Source organism: Orycteropus afer, unplaced genomic scaffold, assembly GCF_000298275.1.
Source record: "Orycteropus afer afer isolate SDZICR_OR568_19922 unplaced genomic scaffold, OryAfe1.0 scaffold00021, whole genome shotgun sequence".
NCBI lineage: Eukaryota > Metazoa > Chordata > Mammalia > Tubulidentata > Orycteropodidae > Orycteropus > Orycteropus afer.
This window is the reverse complement of record NW_006921608.1, coordinates 5,112,960-5,137,242: the sequence shown is the minus strand read 5'-3', so window position 1 is coordinate 5,137,242 and position 24,283 is coordinate 5,112,960. Positions and strand designations below refer to the sequence as shown.

General features: G+C 35.9%; 1 protein-coding gene across 1 annotated transcript in view; it reads left to right on the top strand.

Moving 5' to 3' along the window:
* OXR1 (oxidation resistance 1) overlaps positions 1 to 24,283 on the top strand; it is a 106,205-nt gene that overhangs the window by 58,021 nt on the left and 23,901 nt on the right. Inside the window, exons 7-9 of the mRNA XM_042783642.1 lie at positions 556 to 1,319; positions 14,084 to 14,252; positions 19,153 to 19,315. Coding sequence (XP_042639576.1) covers positions 556 to 1,319; positions 14,084 to 14,252; positions 19,153 to 19,315 — 1,096 coding nt within the window. The remainder of the gene's footprint in view (positions 1 to 555; positions 1,320 to 14,083; positions 14,253 to 19,152; positions 19,316 to 24,283) is intronic.

The following is a 24,283-nucleotide window of genomic DNA, read 5'->3' as shown; positions in this document are numbered from 1 at the left end:
AATCTAGGTCCAGTTGTGAACTATTCAACTTAAACTCTGTCTGAACAAGTTTTCTTGGGAAGAGTTGTTAGTACTCTGAAGATCCTCTAGTAACTACTTTGCATCAGTTCCATTCACTTTGGTTTTAAGCCTTGCATTTGAAGCATGTATTTTAGTTTAATTGCTCTTTGAATGAAAATAAGAACTGTGTGTGCATGCTTGTAAGTATACACATGTGCAGCAGCGTATTTTTTTAATAGAAATTTTAAAATTTAATCCAACTTTTACCTAAATTTATTTTTCATAACCCATTAATGAATAAATTTTAGTTAAATTATAGATTCATTCAGAACTTATTTCACCAAATTTTCTGCAGGTAAATTACTTACAAGGAAATTTTACGTGGATATTGCCCAGATATCATGCAATTGATGTAAACTGTTTGGTCAGATTTTTGCTGTATGTTAAGAAATATGTGCTACATCCTTTTAGAAGAACCTTTTTAGTGAAGTAAGTTTGTGAAAAATAAAATACTATTTTAAAAGTCTAATAAATTTTATTTTTGTTTACTGGCAGAGATATAGAACAGTTATCAGTAAGAGATTTCTGCCATGTAAAGAAAACAAGAGGTAATATTGATGAAATAGACCCAAGAGTCCGTGATGCAGGAAATGATAGTGCCAGCACTGCTCCCAGAAGCACTGAGGAGTCTTTTTCTGAAGATGTGTTTACAGAATCAGAACTCTCTCCTATTCGAGAGGAGCTTATCTCTTCAGATGAGCCACGGCAAGAGAAATCTTCTGGTGCATCATCAGAATCCATGCAAAATGTCAATCAGACTGCAACAGAATGTATGACAATCACATCAGAGTCTGCTAGTATTCCTGACCACTTAAAATCCAACGTTGGACGTTCTGCAAATGAAATTGAGACTCTGTCTCATAAAAAAGATTTAAATAATGTTGAAATGGCCATAAAGGAAGGAGCTCAGGTTACAAATGATTCTGAAGAAATAACAGATTCTAAAGAACAAAGCACAAGTATAAAAGGTAATGGGGAGCAGAATTTTCTTCTTACTGAGAATTCACTACACCAAGGAGAGAGTGAAAAAGAAAGTATGCCTTGTGGGGAAGTAAAAGAATTCAAACAAAAGCAAACTATCAACAAAGGAAAACTAGGAAAGGAGCAAAATCGGGACTCAGAGACAGAGGTAGAAGAGCTACGCAAACTCTGGAAAACTCATACTCTGCAACAAACTAAACAACAAAGGGACAATATTCACCAGGTGTCACAAAAAGAAACTAAGCATAAAATAACAACTGCTGATGGACATGTAGAAGGTAAGTGTTAAGAACTATATAAAGTTAGCTCATCTTATTATTACATATTATTTCACTTCTCACTGACTCAAAAGCTACTGTAGGTTAGTCCACTCTCTCACTGCTGTTGAGTTGGATCTGACTCATAGTGACCCCTCCTTGGGTTTCCGAGGCAGTATCACTATGGTAGTAGATTGCCCAGTCTTCCTTCTGTGGAATGGCTGGTGGGTTTGAACTGCCACCCTCCTGGTTAGCAGTCAGATGCCTTAGGCACTACGCCACCAGAGCTCTTGACTGGTGTTACCATTGTTGTTAGGTGCTGTTGAGTCAGTTCTGACTCTAGCGACACTACATACAACAAAATGAAACACTGCACAGTCCTATGCCATCTTAACAGTAATTGCTGTGTTTGAGCCCATCACTGCAGCCTCTGTGTCAGTCCGTCTCATTGAGTATCTTCCTCTTTTTCACTGACCCTCTATGCTGCCAAATTTGATGTCCTTCTCCAGGAACTGGTTCTACTGATAACGTGCCCAAAGTACATGAGATGAAGTCTCGCCATCCTCAATCTAAGGAACATTCTGGATGTGTTTCTTTACATGACAGATTTGTTTGTTCTTCTGGCAATCCATGGGATGTTCAGTATTCTTCACCAACACCACAGTTCAAAGACATCAATTCTTCTTCAGTCTTCCTTATTCATTATCCAGCATTTGTATACATATGAGAATACCATGGCTAAGGTCAGGTGCACCTTAGCCCTTAAAGTGACATCTTTGGTTATTAACATTTTAAAGGGGTCTTTCACAGCAAAAGGAGCTTTGGTGATGCTGTGGTTAAAGTACCAGGCTGCTAACTAAAAAGTTGGTGTTTCAAACCCACCAGCTTCTCCACAGGAAAAAGATGAGGCAGTAGGCTTCTCTAAAGATTTACAGCCTTGGAAACCCTATGGGGAAATTCTGTTCTGTTCCTGTAGGGTCATTATGAATCAGAATCAACTTTGAGGGCAATGGGTTTGGGTTTGGGTTGGTTTTTTTTTTTTTTTTTGCAGAAGATTTGCCCTATACAGTAAGTCATTTCATTTCTTGACTTTATTCATATAGTTCAACTTCTCAGATTATTTGCTCACTATACAGATTGAATAAGTACAGTGTAAGGGTAGAATCCTGACGTACACCTTTCCTGATTTTAACCCATGAAGTATCCCCTTATTCTGTTCAAACTACTGCCTCCTGGTCTATATATAGGTTGTGCATGAGCGCAATGAAGTGTTCTGGAATTCCCATTCTTCCCAAGGTTACCCATAATTTGTAATGTTTCACAGTTGACTGCCTTTGCAGAGTCAATAAATCACAGGTAAACACTTTCTTGTATTCTCTGCTTTCATCCAAGATCCATCTGATAGCAGCAGTGCTATTTTTTATTCCATGTCCTCTTCTGGATCTGTTTTGAATCTCTGGAAGTTCTTTGTTGATATACTGCTGAAATCATTTTTTAATTATCTTCCACAAAACTTAACTAGCGTGTGATATTGTTTGATAATTTCTACTGTCTGCTGGATTATTTTTGAAATGGGCACACATATGGGTCTCTTCAGTAGGTTGACCAGGCAGCTGTCTTCCAAACTTCTTGGCATAGACAAATGAGCACTTCTAGTGTTGCATCATTTGTCGAAGCATCTCATTTGTTATTCCTGGAACCTTGTTTTTCTCTGATGCCTTCAGTGCTGCTTGGACTTCTTCCTTCAGTGCTAAAGGTTCTTGATCATAACTCCTGAAAGGGTTGAGCATTGACTAATTCTTTTTGGTACAGTGACTCTGTGTATTCCTTCCATCTTCTTTTAATGCTTCTGGCATCATTCAGTATTTTGCCTGTAGATTCCCCTACTCCAGCTCTTGCCCATCTTTGCTTTTTCTTAAATATGCTAAGCATGCTCCTTCTCCATGAAATTTTTTTTTTCCTCAGACAAATAGTGGGCTAAGTACCGTACTGCTTTCATGTCTTGTCTTAAATAATCTTAACTTCTCTATGAGGCTTAGTCTGAAGCTCTTTCTGTAATGCAAGTTGTCCCCCTTTCCACGTGTGTAGATAGTTTTGTGTCTCTTACACTACTATTTTTTTATGGCACCAGCACTTTAGTATTTTGTATTACTTACATTTATCATGTTTGTAGTTTTCTTCATCTTCTCAGTTTATGAACTCCAAAGACAAGCATCCATAACTCTTTCATTTATTGGTATTTTGCTGGTGCCTAAAACAGAGCCTGGTTGATAGTAGATGCTCATTAGATACTTGCACTTAAAAGCAGTAGTTTTGTAGAATTCTACAATTCTACTTCAAAGTCAGAATTTTCTACAGTTTTTATATGAAATCACATGTCCAGAAATGATTCTTTCCACTCTGAGTATTGAAACGTGGGACAGTTTAGTCATAAATTTGAGCTAATTGCTACCACTGTGGTTTGATTGATCTATACCAAAACTAAACCTACTGCCATTGAGTTGATTCCAACTCATAGCAAGCCTATAGGACAGACTAGAACTGCCTCATAGGTTTCCAAGGCTATAAATCTTTATGGAAGCAGACTGCCTCATTTTTCTCCCATGAAGTGGCTGGTGGATTAGAATTGTCAACCTTTTGGTAAGTTGCCCAGTGCTTTAATAACCACAGTGCCACTAGAGCTCCCTGGTTGATCTATAGGGCCTTCTTAAATGATTATTTGAAATAAATTTTTTATCAACATATATATAGAAAGATAAGTTATTATGTCTTTGAATCATAATGCTCATCATACTGAAAGTTACATGTTTTAAGTTCTAAAATAATGTGATACTTTATGCAAGGGGATTATAATTTTATATTAAAGGCAAATTTAAAATTATGCAAAAGAACAGTTTCATGACTTATGAAAGTATGGGATTCTTGCAAAGAGCTGGTGTAGAACTAAGGGTCAGTGTTCTTACATCACCTCTTTTAAAAAACAAATATTGTAAAGCGAATAAGAGACATGGTAACCACAATGCCACAAAATGAATATTTTTCCATATAGACTTTTTCCATTATTAGTATTCTTCAAGAGTTTTGCTTGAAATTTTTTTCCCCTTATTCACAGAAGCTAAAGAAGTGAATAAAAGGCATTATGTAGTATATCAGGGCAATTTGGAGCAGAGACCTATTAAAATTGACTTGGCTTTGCTGCTTTTCATAACTATGAATCATCAGCAGTTTAGCTTCTCAGAGCCTCAGTTTCTTCATTCTTCCTCTGTGAATGAAATTACACCTTTATTAATCATATTACAGAATTGTAAGCACAATTTTTAAAGTGAAATAAATTATTAATAAACTAAAACCAAACCAAACTCGCTGCCATTGAATCGGATCCTACTCATAGTGACCCCTCCCTGGGTTTCCGAGATGGTATCACTGTGGAAGTAGATCACCCAATCTTCCTACTGCAGAGTGGCTGGTGGGTTTGAACTGCCAGCCCTCTGGTTAGCAGTCAAATGCCTTAGGCACTACTACACCATCAGAGCACCTAATTTATTAATATGTATTAAAATTTATTAAAGTAGGTCAATAATTATCACATATTAAGTAAGTAGATTAAGAGTAATATCAAACATGAAGAAACTTTCTGATTTATACTTAATTACATTCTATATCTTCAGAGGTATATTAGGGATAGAGTTGTCCTAGTAGTAAAATTATTTTTAGCTGCCAATTTTCCTTCAGAGGAGGGTGTATTTGGTTTTCTTATAGGTTGTGTATGTGTAATTGTGATACTATTTGTATAGTATAGATCTGTGCATATATATATTTTTTACATGAAGTCAGGATCATACTGTATACAACATGTATATGTTGTATACTGCTTTTTTGACTAAACATTCTGTCATAAATATTTTCCCATGTCATTATACTTCTTTGAAAACATGGTGTTTTAAATCATTTTTTGTTGTTGTTGTGAAAGTTTACAGAGCAAATTCACTTTCCATACAACAGTTCACATACAATTTGTCTCATGACATTGACTCTAATTTCCCACAATGCAACAGCTCCCCTCCCACTTCCTCCCCATGGTTACCTCGTCCCTGTGTCCTTCCCTCCCATACACTCCTACCCCCTGAGCTGTCTCCCTGTGTATACACAGCCCTTCTATTCTCCCATGATTGATCTCTCCAAGGAGTGTATCTGGCTAATACATATGTTTCAGCTTATATGCCTGTCTTCAAAAATATGTTTTTCAATGACCCTATACTTCATTTAAGGAGCCCTGGTAGCATACTCGTTAAAGCATTTGACTGCTAACCAGAAGGTCAGAGGTTCAAACCCACCAGCTGCTCTGTGGGAGAAATATGAGGCAGTGTTCTTCCATAAAGATTTAAAATCTTGGAAACCCTGTGGAGCAGTTCTCCTCTGTTTCAAAGGGTCATTATGGTCGGAATCAACTTGATGACAGTAGGTTTGGTATAGTTTATTTAACCACTCAAAATATTTCCCATCTTTGACATTGTAAAGAATTCCAAGTGTTCATTTATCTTTACTCAGATATATTTGACTGATCTTATGGTTGCCTTAAACTTTGAAACCTTTGATATAGATAAAATAAGGGATTGTGTTTAATAGTAGGTTTTATTGGGGAGGAAAGAGATCCTATTTTGACCAAATACTAAAAGAGCAAAAATGGTTGACATGTTCAAATAGGTATCTCTGCACTGTTACAGTTTGATTTCTTTATCTTCTTGTTTTAAATTAAAATTAGTTTCATGTAACTGATTAATTTTAAGTGACTTGAGATTCTATAACAGAAATAGTCAAAGATTCCTGGTCACTGTTGTTAGGTGCAGTCGAGTCAGCTCCAACTCATACCATCCCTGTGGACAACAGAATGAAACACTGCTCGGTCCTTCACCAGCCTCACAATCCTTGCCATACCTGAGCCCATTGCTGTAGCCACTGTGTCAATCCATCTCATTGAGGGCCTTCCCCTGTTTCATTGACCTTCCACTTAACCAATCATGATATCCTTCTCCAGAGAATGGTCCTTTCTGAAAACATGATCGAAGTAGGTGAGATGAAGTTGGACCATTCTTGCTTCCCAGGAGCATTCTGGCTATACTTCTTCCAGGACAGATTTGTTAGTTCTTCTGGCAGTCCATGGGACTTTCAGTTTTCTTTGCCAGCACCACAACTCAAAAGCATCAACTCTTCTTTAGTCTTCATTGTCCAACTTTCACATGCATATGAGATGTTTTGAAAGTACTATGGCTTGGGTTAGGTGCACCTTAGTCTTCAAGGAGACATCTTTGCTCTTCAGCACTTTAAAGAGGTCTCTTGCAGCAGATTTGCTAAGTGTAGTAAGTCATCTGATATCTTGACTGCTGCTTCCTTTGGTATTGATTGTGGAACCAAGTAATATGAAATCTTTGACAACTTCAGTCTTTGCTCCATTTATCGTGATGCTGCTTATTGGTCCAGTTCTGAGGGTTTTCGCTTTCTTTATGTTAAGGTGTAATCCATACTGCATACTGTAGTCTTTAATCTTCATCAATAAGTGATTCAAGTCATCTTCACTTTCAGCAAGCAAAGTTGTATCACCTGCATATATTGCAGGTTGTTAATGAGTCTTCCTCCAATCCTGATGTGATGCTCTTCTTCATGCAGTCCAGTTTTGGGATTATTTGCTCAGCATACAGATTGAGCAGGGAGCGGGTTGGAACAGCTGAGGGAGATGATCTTGTCTATCAGTTTGTTGTACTGTGGTGGCTTGTATGTTTCAGTGAAGCTGGAGGCTGTGTCACCAGTGTTTCAGACGCCAGCAAGGTTGCCTGTGGTGGACAGGTTTCAGCAGGGCTTCCAGACCGAGACAGACTCAGAAGAAGGAGGAGGCCCTCCACTTCTCAGAGAACTGACCAGTGAAAACCTTATGAATAGCAATGAAACACTGTCTGACATATTACTGGACAATTTTATGAATAGCCCTAAAACATTGTCTGGTCAAGTGCCAGAAGATGAGCCCCTCAGGTCAGAAGGCACTCAAAATATGACTGGGAAACAGCTGCCTCATCAGAGTAGAGCCGACCTTAATGATATGGATAAAGTAGGGCTTTTGGGACCTCCACTTGCTGATGTGGCATGACTCAAAATGAGAAGAAACAGCTGCACACATCCATTAATAATCGGAAGGAACATGAAGTGTATGAATTATGAATCTTGGAAAATTGGAATTTGTCAAAAATGAAATGGAATGCATAAAGATTGATATCCTAGGCATTAGTGAGCTGAAATGGACCGGTTGTGGCCATTTTGAATCAGAAAACCATAAGATCTAATATGTTGGGAATGACGAGTTGAAGAGGAATGGTGTGGCATTTATCTTCACAAAGAATGTTTCAGGATCTATTCTGAAGTACAGTGCTGTCAGTGATAGGATAATATCCATATGCCTACAAGGAAGGCTCATTTATACTACTATTATTCAAATTTATGCTCCACCCTCCAAAGGCAAAGATGAGGAAATTGAAGATTTTTACCAACTTCTGCAGTCTGAAGTTGACCAAACATACAATCAAGATGTGTTGATTATCACTGGTGATTGGAATGCAAATATTAGAAACAAAGAAGAATCATAGGTCATTGGAAAATAATGGCCTTGGTGCTAGAAATGATGCTGGAGAATGCATGATAGAGTTTTGTAAGACCAATGACTTACTCATTGCAAATACCTTTTCTCAGCAACATAAACGGCAGCTATATACTGGTGGACTTCAGCAGATGGAGTACGTGGAAATCTCATTGACTACATCTGTGGCAAGAGACAATGGAAGAGCTCAGTATCTTCAGCGAAAACAAGGCCAGGAGCTGATTGTGGAACAGGCTATCAACTGCTCATATGCAAGTTCGAGATGAAGGTGAAGACAAAACAAGTCCATGAGAGACAAAGTCTGACCTTGATTATATCCCTCCTAAATTTAGAGACCATCTTAAAGAATAGATTTGAGGCATTGAACACCAGTGACTGAAAACCAGAGGAATTATGGGATGACATCAAGAACATCATGCATGAAGAAAATAAAAGGTTATTTAAAAGACAGAAAAGGAAGAAAAGACCAAAATGAATGTGAGAAGAGACTCTGAAACTTGCCCTTGAATGAAGAGTAGCTAAAGCAAATGGAAGAAATGACAAGATAAAAGAACTGAACAGAAGATTTCAAAGAGCAGCTCAAGAAGACATGGTCTGTTATTATATTGAAGTGTGCAAAGACATGGAGGTGGAAAGGGAAAAGAGAAGAACATACTTGGCATTTCTCAAACTGAAAGAGCTGAAGAAAAAGTTTAAACCTCGAGTTGGAATATTGAAAGATTCTATGGGCAATATATTGAATGATGCAGGAAACATTGAAAGAAGATTGAAGGAATACAGAGTCATTGTACCAAAAAGAATTGGTCAATGTTCATCCATTTCAGGAGGTAGCATATGATCAAGAACCAATGGTATTGAAGGAAGAAGTCAAAACTGCACTGAAGTAACTGGTGAAAAACAAGACTCCAAGAACTGACAGAATACCCATTGAGATGTTTCAGTAAGTGGATGCTGTGCTGTAGGCAGTCAGTCGGCTATGCCAGGAGATTTGGAATACAGCTACCTGGTGTACTGACTGGAAGAAATTTGTATTTGTACCCATTCCAAGGAAAGGTTGTCCCCACAGAATGTGGAAATTATCGAACAATATCATTAATATTGCACACAAGTAAAATCTTATTGAAGGTAATTAAAAGATGCTTGCAGCAGTTCAGAAGAGGATGTGAAACTAGGGATATCATTGCTGATATGAGATTGATCTTGGCTGAAAGAAAATAATACCATAAAGATGTTTACTTGTGTTTCATTGACTTTGCAAAAGCATTTGATTGTGTGGATCATAACAAGTTATGGATAGCATTGAGAAGAATGGGAATTCCAGAACACTTAATTGTGCTCATGAGGAACCTGTACATGGACCAGGAGGCTGTCGTTCGTACATAGCAAGTGGATACTGCATGGTTTAAGTTCAGGGAGGGAGTGCGTCAAGGTTATGTCCTTTCCCCATACTTATTCAGTCTATATGCTGAGCAAATAAGGTGAAAAGCTGGACTATATGAAGAAGAATGTGACATCAGGATTCAAGGAAGGCTCATAAACCACCTGTGATACACAGGCAACACAACTTTGCTTGCTGAAAGTGAGAATAATTTGAAGCACTTACAGATGAAGATTGAAGACTACAGTCTACAGCGTGGATTACGTCTCAATATAAAGAAAACAAAAATCCTCACAACTGGGACCAATAAGCAGCATCACAATAAATGGAGAAAAGATTGAAATTATCAAAGATTTCATATTACTTGATTCTACAATCAACAGCAATGGAAGCTGCAGTAAAGATATCTGATGATGTACAACATTGAGCAACTCTGCTGCAAAAGACATCTTACAAGCGCTGAAGAGCAAAGATACCTCCCTGAAGACTAAGGTGTGCCTGACACAAGCCATGTTATTTTCAATTGCCTCATATGCATGTGAGAGCTGGAATAAGGAAGACTGAAGAAGAGTTGATGTTTCTGAGTGGTTGTGTTGGCAAAGAATTCTGAAAGTACAATGGACTGCTAAAAAAACTAACAAATCTGTCCTGGAACAAATGCAGCTGGAATGCTCCTTGGAAGTGAGAATGGCCAGACTTCTTCTCACCTACTTTGGTCATGTTGTCAAAAGGGACTATTCCCTGGAGAAAGATAACATGCTTGGTAAAGTGAAGGATCAGCAAAAAAGGGGAAGGCCCTCATCAAGATGGATTGACACAGTAGATACAACTATGGGCTCAGGTATAACCATGATTGTGGGGCTGGCACAGGACCAGGCAGTGTTTCGTTCTGCTGTACATAGGGTCGCTCTGAGTCAGAGATGACTCATAGCACCTAACAACAACAACAACATACAGATTGAATAAGGATGGTGAAAGGATACAACCTTGATAAACTCCTGATTTTAAACCATGCAGTATCTCCTTGTTCTATTTGAATGACAGCCTCCTGGTATCCTCATGAGCACAATTAACTGTTTTGGAATTCCCATTCTTCTCAATGTTACCCATAATATGTTATGATCCACATAGTTGAATGCTTTGGCATAGATAGTAATATACAAGTAAACATATTTCTGGTGTTTTTGCTTTCAGCCAAGATCCATCTCACATCAGCAATGATATCCTTCATTCCATGTCCTCTTTTGAATCCACGCTGCATTTCTGGAAGTTCTCTGTCAATATACTATTGCAACCATTTTGAATTATCTTCAGTAAGATTTTACTTGCATGTGATATCAGTGATACTGTTTGATAATTTCCACATTCTATGGGAGCATCTTTCTTTGGAATAGGTACAAATATGGATCTCTTCAGTTGGCCAGAAAGCTGTCTTCCAAATCTCCTCGCATAGCTGAGTGAGTGTCTGCAGCACAGCATCCGTTTGCTGAAACATTTCAGTGGGTGTTCTATCAATTCCTGGAGCCTTGTTTTTCACCAATTCCTTTGGTGCAGCTTAGACTTCTTCCTTCAGTACCATTGGTTCTTGATCATATGCTACTTCCTGAAATGGATGAACATTGATATATTCTTTTTGGTACAATGACTTTGTGTATGTGTGTATTCCTTCAATCTTCTTTTGATGTTTCCTGCATCATTCAATATTTTGCCCATAGAATCTTTCAGTATTGCAACTCAAGGCTTGAAATTTTTCTTCAATTGTTTCAGCTTGAGAAATGCTGAGCATGTTCTTCCCTTTTGGTTTTCTTACTCCAAGTCCTTGCATGTTTTGTTACAATAATTGACTTTGTCTTCTCTATCTGCTCTTGGAAATCTTCTGTTCAGCTCTTTTATCTTGTAATTTCTTCCATTTGTGTTAGCTGCTCTCCATTCAATAGCAAGTTTCAGAGTCTCTTCTGACATCCGTTTTGGTCTTTTCTTCCTTTCCTGTCTTTTTAATGACCTTTTGCATTTTTTCATGGATGATGTTCTTGATGTCATCCCACAGTTCTTGTTTTTTGGTCATTGGTGGTCAGTTCATCAAATCTGTTCTTTAGATGGTCTCTAAATTCAGGAGGGATTTAATCAGGCTCATATTTTGGCTCTCGTGGACTCATTTTGATTATCTTCAGCTTCAACTTGAACTTGCACATGAGTAGTTGATGATCTGATCCATAGTCAGCTCCAGGCCTTGTTTTGGCTATAGATACTGAGCTTCTCTATCACCTCTTTGCACAGATGTAGTCGATCTGATCCCTGTGTACTCCATCTGGTGAAGTCCACATGTATAGCAGCCATTTGTATTGTTGGAAAAAAGTATTTTCAATGAATAAGTCATTGGTCTTGCAAAATTCTATCATGCAATCTCCAGTAACATTTCTAGCACCAAGGCCACATTTTCTAACTACCAATGATTCTTCTTTGTCTCCAAGTTTTCATTCCAGTCACCAGTAATAATCAACACATGTTGATTGCATGTTTGGTCAATTTCAGTCTTCAGAAGTTGGTAAAAATCTTCCATTTCTTTGTCTTTGGCTTTGGTGCTTGGTGCATGAATTTGGATAACAGAAGTGTTAACTGGTCTTTCCTATAGGTGTATAGATATAATTCTATCACTGACAGCATTGTACTTCAGGATAGATCTTGAAAGATTCTTTGTGACAATGAATGTCACACCATTCCGTTTCAATTTGTTTTTCCCAGCATAGTAGATCATATGGTTGTCTAATTCATAATGGGCAAAAGCAGTCCATTTTAGCTCTCTAATGCCTTATTGTTGTTATATGCCATCAAGTCAGACCCGACTTATAGCAACACCTCCTTGGGTTTCTGAGGCAGTATCACTATGGAAGTAGATTGCCCAACCTTCCTTCTGAGGAGTGGCTGGTGAGTTTGAACCACCAGGCTTCTGGTTAGCACTCAAGTGCCTTAGGCACTATGCTACCAGAGCTCCACACTAATGCGTAGCATATCAATTTTTATGTATTCCATTTCATTTCTGACAGCATCCAGTTTTACTATATTCATACTTCGTATGTTCCATGTTCTGATTATTAATGGATATTTGCAGCTGTTTCTTCTCATTTTGAGTCATGCCACATCAGCAAATAGAGGTTTCGAAAACTTTACTCCATCCACATCATCAAGGTTGACTCTACTCTGAGGCGGCAGCTCTTCCCAAGTTGTATTTTGAGTGTCTTTTGACCTGAGGGGCTTATCTTCTGGCACAGTGTTGCACAGTGTTTCAGAGTTGTTCATAAAGTTTTCCGTAATATATCAGATAGTGTTTCACTGCTGTTCATAAGGTTTTCACTAGCCAATTCTTTGAGAAGTGAATGGCCCCTTCTTTTTTCTGAGTATGTCTTAGTCTGGAAGCTTTGCTGAAATCTGTCCACCATGGGCAACCCTGCTGGTACTTGAATACCAGTAGCATAGCCTCCAATCTTACAGCAACATGCAAGCCACCATTGTATGGCAGACTGACAACTGGTGGTTCTGAACATTAGTGACTTTGGAATGTCCTAAAACTGGAATGGCATAAAACTGGAATAAATATAAAGCTGTTGAATAAAACTGTGGGAATAATGGTAAAATTTCCCTCTTTTTACCATATGCAAATGCTGGGACTCAGATAGATTATGTACCTTGCACTCTGTTACACAGAAACAAATTCATGACTGGTACCCAGATCTCTTAAGTGTTCTGTCCTCCACATTTTGCCATCTTTGTAGGCTAGTTAATGTCCAGATTCCTGAATTCAAACACATTGTTAAACCCTTAATATACTTTATGTCAGCATGTAGTGTTGGAAGAGTTAGAGATAATGCAGATTTAATAAACTGTCAATACAAATAGCTGAATCTAGAGAATTGTCAGTTTTATCACATCTTATTATATAGATAGATGGCACAGGACTGGACGCCATTTCATTTTGTTATTCATAACATTGTGCTGTGAGTCAGCCCCTAACAACAGCATGTCTGTAGATACCTTATGAAGTAATGTGTGTCTATATAAAATTTTCTGCAGTCTCCATCAACTTTTTGGAATGGCATCTAAATAAGTTTGTAGAAAATTTGTAAGTTATTTTAATATGATTGTTAGAGATAGCAGATTTAATGTAAAAAAATTTCAGAATCCTTTACATTTTTTTTTTAATATTCCTCAATATAATTTCAGCTCAGTAAGTTGGCTCTTTTGTTAATCTTAGTCTTAATTGTACCTGGGGCTTTGCCTATGATGGAAATAAAATTCCATTACTTAAAAGAATTCACTTGACTGCTAACCAGAAGGCTGGCAGCTCAAATCCAGCCACTCCTCGGAAGGAAGGTTGGACAATCTACTTCCGTAGAGATAACGCCTTGGAAACTCAAGGAGGGGTCACTATGAGTCAGGTCCGACTTGATGGCACATAACAACAACAACAAGAGAATTCATCAGAGATAAAACATTACCTGATCCAAATTATTTAAGCATGTTATATGAGAATTGAAGGAGCTCTGGTAGCATAGTAAATAAGGCTGCTAAGTTGGTCAGCAGTTCAAACCAGCCACTTCATGGAAGGAAGATGGGGCAGTCTACTTCCATGAAGATTTACAGTCTTGGAAGCAAACCCATTGAGAGTTGCTATGAGTCAGAATTGATTGAATGACAGTAATATTAGTTGTTTTTTTTTTTATATTTCATATGAGAATTAAGTAAACTCTGTTTACTTCTCAATTCTAGGTTCAGCACTATTAAAAGAAAAGAGAAGGCATCGATTACATAAATTCTTATGTCTCAGAGTTGGAAAACCAATGAGGAAAACATTTGTATCTCAAGCAAGTGCAACAATGCAACAATATGCCCAGAGAGATAAGAAACATGAATATTGGTTTGCTGTGCCACAAGAGAGGTAAAGAAAAGAAAGAAAGAAAAATTTAAAACATTATTGAGATTCCTTAAATTAGAATTATTTGTATTATTACTTTCCACCAGTGGCTGAGTACTTTTGAAGCATATAGTTTATGATTAAAACCTCACGTTAAATCTATTAGAAATCATTTAGCTCCTATTCTATACTCTTTAACTTATCCCATTTTTAATTGTACTTCCTTTTTGGTTTGATGCAAAAAGAGTGGCCGTGTAACAATTTTACTAGTAAAGAAAGTTAGAAGGTCTTAGAGTCTGAAAATTCATCAAGATGTTAATTGATATGGTTCCTCCCTCAAGGCAGATAAAGATTTATAATCCATGTTTTAAATTTTCTCAAAAGTTATTGAATGTCTGTTATATACATGGCACTAACTTAGGCACTGAAAGAATATGGTCTTCAAACTATTTTTGTTTGTGTATTGCCCTGCACAATAAAATTTGTTATCATAAGCTTATTAGTTACAAATCATGTTGTTGCCACTGTATTGTAAATATTGGAATTTAAAGTTATAATGCCACTCCTGGGAAGGAAGACTGGGCAATCTACTCTGTCTAGATACTGTCTAGGAAACTCAAGAAGGGGTAGCTATGAGTCAGAATTGATTCAACGGCAGTGAGTTTGGTTTTTTTTTTTTTTTTTTTAATGGTTTATATTAATCTTTTAAATATATCAAATGGAATCTAAACACCATTACAATTTCCCCCTACCATTATCCATATAAAACTACTTGGATTCACTCTTCTTTAATACTTAGATTTTGCATCATTACTTTTTCACTTTGAACTTGTATTTCCATTATCCTTCCTCAAGAATTTTATGAAAAGATACTATATTTTTATCCCCTACTGTATTTCTTTGCAACAAATTATACAAGCATATACATTTACATACACAGACACATGTACATATATACTGAAAATACATTTATTTTCCCATTTTCTGTGACTATTGTCAAAATAATAAAGGGTCTAAGATTTTACCCTCCCTTACCCAGCTTATAAACTAACAAGTTAGCCTGTGACAGTTCTGTGGATGCTGGCAGAAAGTGACAAGAATCATGGCAATAGCAGTAGCCAAAATACTAGCGTTTTTATGAGTTCTTGGAGCTCTTCTTTCCCCAGGGCGATATGACAAAAACTGGGTGACACTTGTGTATACCATGAGTTGTATTTCAGAACACGAACCCTAAGCTTAGAGAACCTTGATCTTTTATAATTGGCAGTAAACAGACTTGCCCTTTGCTCCAGTAAGACATACTCTTTCTACTTTCCAAGACTGTTTCCTGTGCTAACACACTTCAAAAGACAGTGGTGAACCAAGGTGTTCAATGCCTTTGCTCACATAATACACAGAAAGTCAAGAGATCCATGGAAAACTGTCTCTCAGCAATCATGGTTGCAGGTGTTAACTACATCTAGAATTAGATTTTATTTTATCACTGCTATTATTAATACACAGTTGATCAGAGAAACATATATCATAATTCTTACACATGAACAGTAAAATTTCATAGGAAATGCATGTCTTAATGAGATAGATGGGCCTTTCCCCTTCAATTAGTTTATATATCCATTGGTGAATATTACTTACTGAAAGTATGAGATGGAATTCAGCATCATTTCTCCTCTCCCTTTTTTCTTATAAGTACTGATAAGCTTTGTTCACATAAAAACGTAAATGGTTGAAAGCATTTTCTTATAATGTTATAACTTAGTTTGTTAAGTTTAATTTAAACTTAGTAAGTTTCTGTTTGTATTCCAAACATGTTTAAGCATGTTTCTATTTATACTCAAAAATCACTAAATCATCTTTCATCAAGAATTCTTTTTAGTGAATATCAGTGAACAACTCTATTAGGAACTCCTTCAGGTGTGTGGAAATCAGTGAATTATAAACCACCTGATAGGCAGGGGGACATATTTCCCAGTCTTTAGAATCATTGACTTTTTTAACACCAACCTTTGGCAGCCTGGGAATTTTTATACTTTAAAGGCATGCACCAAATTCTGAATGTGTCCTGCTTTCATGCAGTAGAAGTACTTTAGTAGAAAACAGAACAGAGAATCTTTAAGGTATCTTGACCATACTGTTCTCAGGCAGATAAATATGAGCAAAGAGTAGCATATGGAAGTTGAAGATACAGATCTTAATTCCCTTAGAAAGCCTGTGTATCTCAGTTTGAAGGCATATAATGAAAAAAGCTCTTTCTGTGCTCCAGAGAAAATGTATAGTACAGTGCATGCATTCAACAAATGTATTTGAGCAATTAAAAAGTTAAGTATGGTATGATTTGCATAATTCATGAATACTTGAAAAAAGTCAAGTAATTAAAAATAATTTTACTTTGACCAGAATTCAGATTTGCCAGTGACGTGGAGATGCTGCAGTGAAAAGTGTGACTGACAATATTGTATCTTCAAAACTAACATAAGGGTATATTTTCTCACCACTGTTGGCTTTATTTTAATTTTTACAGGGATTTATATATTTTAACACTGTCCCTATACTTTGGCTTGTATTCATTATAATTAATTAGGATTCTGAACTTTATGTGCACACTTAAAATATTGCTGTTTTGGTAGTGACAAACCACCTGAAAAATAACACTATTTTAATAAGTTAGCTATCACATAAAGGATGATAATTTTTTTAAATCAGTAGATTGGAAATGTAATTTACAGAATCATTATTAGTTATTGACTAGTATATTTTAGCTGAGTTATTTATAATCAATTTTCAATTATTCACGCTAATAAAAGTCAACTAAACACAAGTATTTGAAATGTCTGCATGACCCTAGATATATTTATCAGTATAACAAACATAGGCTTCACTGTAGTCACCCAAAGCTTGAGAAGAGACAGAAGAGAATTTAGAAGATTAGATCAAACCCATACCTGTGGTTTCCAGCCAAACAAAGTACAGGCATGTGAGTTAAACATTTACCTCAAGTAGACACACACCCTGGAGAGAACAATCATGGGAGAAGGAAGGGCTCCTTATGCATAGGGAGACAGTTCAGGGGGCAGGAGAGTATGGAGGGATGGACACTGGGAAGAGGTAACTATGGGGAGGAAGTGGGAGGGGAGCTGTTACATTGTGGTAAACTGTGGTCAATGACATGAGACAAAGTATATGCGAACTGCTGTATGGAAAGTGAATTTGCTCTGTAAATCTTCCCCCAAAATAAAAAAAAAAAAAAGAATATTAAAAATGTTTATAACCTTTGGCCTTTTTAAAAAAAAAAAAAAAAGATTAGATCAACTATCCATGAACCAGTAATTCACTATATGTTCCTGGTATCATTGATTCAAAAATTGAGCACATAGATTTACATTAACTTGGAAACAATTTACGCAATGCCCAGGTTTCAAAATATACAACTAGTAGTTTGCTTCCCTATACTTTATATTATTAAATCATTGTGTAAATGAGGTCAAAGTTGTAGTTCAATTTTCCTTCCCATCACTAGGTTCTAATGAGGAAAAGCATGACCATGGACAGCACTTGAAACAGTCAAAAGCATGCCAAGAAAAATCTTACTATAATTCTCTCAGACCAACTCATCAGAACACAGTCAAATAAATTTAATGTCTTCCTGATAGTGGACTTTATAAAGCAGTATTTTTTCTGCATAGTCTAAATCTTTAAGTTTATTGTATGACCTCATTTATAAAGATAAGAAAAAGGCAAATGTATTGAGATCAAAACTTACTAGTGGTTATCAGGAGCAGGAGGAAAGAGGAAAGGGAGGGTTAACAGTGAGGAAAATTGCATTGATTAAGGGTAGGGTTGCACAGCCAGTTATTGTAATTACTGTCAATAAGTTATATACCTGTAAAAAAAATGAACTGGCAAAAGTTGTGTGATAGATACATTTACAACAATCACACACACACATACACACACACACACACACACAAAGTAGCTGTTGAGGCAGCTTATGTTAAGCCAAAAACCTCATGGTATTTGATTTCTTGAATTGGAGGTTTAGGGTCATGATGTCATGGGTCATCATAGTTTATTGGCCTAATAGTGTATTTAGTACTTCTATTCTACCTCCTACTTCATTGTGTGGTACCTGAGGTGTTAAGAGCTTACAAGCAGCCATCCATAGCACAGCAATTGGTCACTATTTGCATGGAGCATACAGGAAGAAGGAGAGTCAAAAACAGAAGGAGAATATGGAGCTAATTGCCTCCATGAACAACTAGTTCTTCTGTCATGAGACTGGGTGAACTGGATGGTGACCAGCTACCATTTCTGAACATTTTGATCAAATATTCTGTAGAAGAATCCTGATCAAAAGGGTGAACATAAAGAATAGAATTTCAGATTCTCATGGATTCCATACTTTCTGGAGCCAAGGGATCTAGATGAACTCCTGAAAGTATTGCCCTGAGATAATCTATAAAACAAACCAAAAATATCCCCTGCAATATTCCTAAAAACAGTTATTTAGCTTAACTAATGAAAAGTGTCTGCATTGAGCGTCATACTCTTAAGAACTATCTGTAAGGGATCAAAATGGTAACAGCAACTTGAAAGATTAGATAAGAACTTTAGGGGGGCAGTGAGTTTATGTTGAAGAAGGAGGAACAACTCAGAAAAGGGGGTGGTGGTGAGAATGGTTGCACAACTCAAAGAATGTGATCAGTGCCACTGAATTGTACACCTAGAAACTGTTGAATTAGTAAATATTTTGCTGTGTATGTTCTCAACAACAACAAAAGAAAATGTTTAAAAATGTCTTCACGTTTTATCAAGATACTTACCAACAATTTTGTAATTCTAGCTAACAATACAGAATAGTAGAATACAGACAATTAAAATTGTCTTTTATTGATAGTCTGTTATTAATAGTCACTTGCTCTAACAGGACAGACCACTTGTATGCCTTCTTCATTCAGTGGAGTCCAGAAATATATGCAGAAGATACTGGTGAATATACTAAAGAACCTGGATTTATAGTAGTAAAGAAGATTGAAGAGCCTGAAACAAATGAGGATTCTACTAATGAAGCAGCAGCCAGAGAATGGGAGGTAAAGAGAGAAATAGCAAGATTTCTTTCATCTTTTTACTTTGTATGCATTTATAGCTTTAGGATAAGACTGTCAAGTGCAAGTGATCTTTGCTTAAAAGAATACTTTTTTTTAAAGATTCAGGTTCATTGCCTAGGTATATACTTGTGCTTATTTAATCAATTTTAGTAATTTTGGTTAATACTGTCATTGTGCTGGTGGTAATAAAAAGACTTACATTATGTGTACTTCAGAATATTTAGCAAAGAGTAACATTTTGTCAAGAAAATAATATTAATCACTGTTAATGCTAATTTTCATAAAACATTGTATTTCTGATTCTTTTCAATTATATGTATCTCCTGCATGGAGGAGGTACACCAGTCATTAACACATCCATGCACTGTTAGCACTCCTTTTCTAAGTTCAAGACCCAAGCATTATCTTGATGTGATTTTAGCAATAATGTTACAGAAATTAGCTAATGGCAGTTTTACAATGTAGTAAAAATTATATGTGCTCAACTTGCTGAACTTGTGTAAATGGTCAAATTAACATAAACCAACTTTTTTTTAAGCCTTCTTAGATTTATCTTTGAAGATTATATATAAAGCTTTACATGTTTTGGCTGTTAGATAGGATTGGTAGGATGACAATATCTGATTCGGGTTGTTGTTGTTGCCTGGATTAATCTCATCTTGAAACATCAAAAATATAGAGCAGATGCTAAAATGTGATAATAAGTGGGATTAAATTTTGTTACCTGCTTTTGGTGTTAATGTTTGTGGTTGTTTATATAATGTATTATGCATGAACTTAACATGTATAGTGATTAAAAGTATACATGGGATGTCTTTTGTTTGCAATGTGAACTGATTTTGAATGTGTCTGATTCCATGCGGTACAGTATATATGGCATCTGTTTATACTGTATCTCTAATGGAAAGAAAACAGGGAGAGAGGTAACATTTATTGAGTACCTATTAAATTTCAGGTTTATTTAATACTTAAGCCAACATCAGTACTTTTCATACCAGTTTTATTCACCACAGCTGAAAACTGGAAACAACTTGAATTCCTGTCAGCAGGAGAATGGATGAATAAATGTTGATGTATTCATAAAATTTACTACATATCAATATAGAAAAAATATCTACTTGTACAGGCAACAACATGGACAAATATCACAGATAGTACATTCAATTAAAGAAGGCCAACACAAAATAGTATACACTATATAATACCATTTACATGAAGTTCAAAACAGCAAAACAAGTTGAAAGTCTGCCAGACTAGTGCTTTCTGGGGCCAATATAGTGGCAGAGGGACAGGAGATAACCTTATAGAGATCTGGAGATGTTCTTTATCTTAATCTGGATGGTGGCCACATGCGTGATTATATATGTTTTAAAAAACAAAATAAAAACCTCTAATCTGTATTTAAGATTAATAATTTGATTACTTAATTTTATCATTCATTAACAGATAATAGTCCATGCGAGATGTACACCACACATACACAAACATATATATATTTAGTCACTATGAGTATATGGAATCAACTCAGTGACACACAACAACAAGCTTCCATCAAGGAGCCCTAGTTGCATGATGGTTAAGTGTTTGGCTGTTAACCAAAAGGTTGGCAGATCAAACCCACCCAGCCACTCCACAGGAGAAAGACGTGGCGAACTGCTTCTGTAACGATTACAGCATAGGAAACCCTGTGGGGCAGATCTGCTCTGCCACATGAGGTCACTATAGATCAGAATTGACCAATGGCATCTAACAGTAGTCCCTGTGATCAAAGATGGGTGCCTGTACAAAAGCATTTCCTGGTTAGATTTGTATAACTTATGGTTAGTAACATATACATAAGTATAATGAATATATGTACTTTTTTGAGAAATTAGTTGTTAGAAAATGCAGCTTAAAATGAATGTGTAACAAACAAAGGAGTTTTCAGATCACTTTGAGTATTTATATAAATTTTATTTGTAATAGATTGGATTGGTTTTTATATAGTTAATATATATAATTGTGTAATCTCAGGGTCAGAGGGCCCTCATTGGACATCCTATTGCTTAAAAAATGTTCACATGAAAGATGAGATTTTATAGGATTCTTAAATGTAAATAAAGAACAGAATCTTACGACTGAGTAAACAAATTAATTGAAATCATTTGTCTACTTCAAAAGGCACTCCAAAAACCATTCTTACTACTTTTTTATATGAAACTAAATTACTTTTGTGTATTTCTTAATGTATTGGTGTTTGGAAATACCTGTTCTGTGTCTTTAAACTTTTGAGCCCTTTCTTTGCACATTTGGGTGCCGTGCAACCAAACTCAAGCATGGGAATCCCTCTTCTCCCTCCCTAGCTTTGCGTTCTCCACTCAGGACTGGCTTTTGTATGGATACTACTTAGTGATTAGCTCTCTGACTTGTCAATCAAATCTTTGTCTCTAGCAAACTGTTCGGTCACTGTAGTAGTGCTCTTGTGCTGGAAATTTATCTTTGACAGAGGAAGAATGCTTTTAAAAACAGTTCTTACATTATTTGATGAAACTTAATTTACCCAGGAAAGGAAATGTCTCGTCTCTGGTATGGGAAAAAAGGAAGAAGACACCAACCAATTAATCATAAATACACTCTGGTAAATTTTAGTTATTTACATTTCTGTATTTACTAGTCTTTTTATGGTAGCATCATGCAAAATTATGCAAAATTCTACAATTTCTAAAAGTTTAAGCATAGAAAATATTTACAGATTACAAAATTATATTAACGAGTCCAAAAATATATCTTCAAATTATTTTTGCTAATCCCAAATATTTTCAAAGAAGAAAATGAATAAGGGACAATAATTTTGTTTTGTTAAAGTGTTTTACCTTTTTGGTTATTTTGCACCAACAGGAAAATACCAAATATTCATTGCTGCTTTAATGTTTTTATGTAAGCTTAACTTCATATGAAAGCATTTAGAGCTTTTTCTCCTGGAAGGAAATTTCAGTTTTACTCTTTACATTTATTTATTTGTTTTTGGATATTAAAAAAGTCTTGTGATTTGTACATTTACAACTTCAGTTTTTCAGTAGCACACAATGAGTGTGTCCTTGCATAAAAAATAGAACACAGTGAATTAACTTTTATTCATATTGACTAGATCTCAGACTAGATATATATATTGTATATTTAAGATTGTAATTTTAGCAATCCTAGAAAAAACTTTCTTTTAAACTGTTCCAAAAGTTTTCAAGTACCTTACATAAGGCATTAAAATATATTTTAGTAATGGAAAATCTCAGTTAACTATATTAACAATCCTAGTTATTTTTCATTATAAATTACTTGTTACAAAATGTACTTCCACCTGCTCTTTCTGTGGTAATTCAGGATTATATCTTACCTTATGAATACTAATTTTATTTTTGCTGTAATTATGGATGATTTATATAAGACCAGATAGATACTTAGCATCAGGAGTGACTTTGGAAAATGTCCTCAAAAACAGTTTGCTTCACTTAAGCAAGTGAAGATATCAAATAATTTAATTGAGATTATCTTACTGAGCTTGAGAGAACTTGGCTATTTTTTAACTTGAATTAGTTCAAGGTTTTCTATTTATGATACGTCAATACAGAGTTAGTTACCTAAAATTATTGAATTATTTTTTAATTGTGATCATGCTTTAGCAGATTAGCCAGTAACATAGCTTTCTTTCAAAGAAAAAAAAAAAAAACAAGAACAATAAGCTATTCATGTTTTCTGATTTTCAATTTGAATAAATGTTTATCATTAGTTCGATAAGACTTCACTACAGTTTAATTTATATAAATACAAGCAAAATAAATTATGGATGTTTTGAAGTTTATAGGTCAATATGCTGTACATACATTATTACACATACAACTTCCTGTTCTTCATCCTTACAGCGGGCTATTATGTGACATTATCACATATTTTATCTCATTCCTGTCACTGGAGACTCATGGTCTTCAGCCCTAACTGTATGTTTTGTGTGAGTTTGAGTGTGTGTATGTGTGTTGTGTGTGTTGGTCATTTATCCTTCGTAGCAACCTTGAAATGTCAATATCACTCTCCATTTTAAAGATGAGGAAACTGAGGCATGAAATCAACCCTGAACTAGACTCTCATGGAACACACAGACAGCTTGAATCTAGCACCTTTTTTTTTTTTACACTTTATGACCGTACCTTAGAGGACCTTCTAACGCAGCACAGTGTGATGTGTTTTGATATGTAGGCAAGTTTAGGTACCACTGTCCTACCTGTTTCTCTAGAGTGAGAGTAGATCTCCTAGGGGCTGTAGGGCTGGAGAAAGCCTTGAGAAAATGAGGCTCAAAAGCATAGCAAGTCTGCTTTTATTTTCAGATTCCCTATAAGATTTTATCTTTGAGGGGGCTCTTGTGCTTTAAAACTGAAAATAGAAGAAAATGGGTTCTTCTAGGATAAAAATATTTTAGAACAAATGAAATTTTACTTTTTGGAATACATCTAGATTTTTAGGATTCTTCTCTTCATTCAACTGATTGGTGAAATGGGATTTATACATCTTAGTGGTGAGCTGTCTTGCAGAGCTGGTATTAATTGGCCATTTGACCATATCCAGAGGTGCCTTGAAAGATAGGCCTGGCAGTCTGCTTCAGAAAGGTCAGAGCTTGAGAACCCTATGGAGTATTTCTGCTCTGCACACACACATGGGGTCACCATGCATCAGAATTGACTTAACAGCAACTCACATCAACATACTTGTGCAAACGTGACAATTTTCTAAATTTTGTGTATATGCTGTCACATTTGACCTGCATGTTAACCCTGTGTGTTTACCAGGGACAGATAATTGTATATATGAATTAATTTAAGTCTCAGAGAAGTTAATAAATAACTAATAGGTAAAATACATATAGCTTTGCCCTTTACCTTCAGTAAAAACCATATCAATTAGGCATGATCTCCTCTCCTTTTC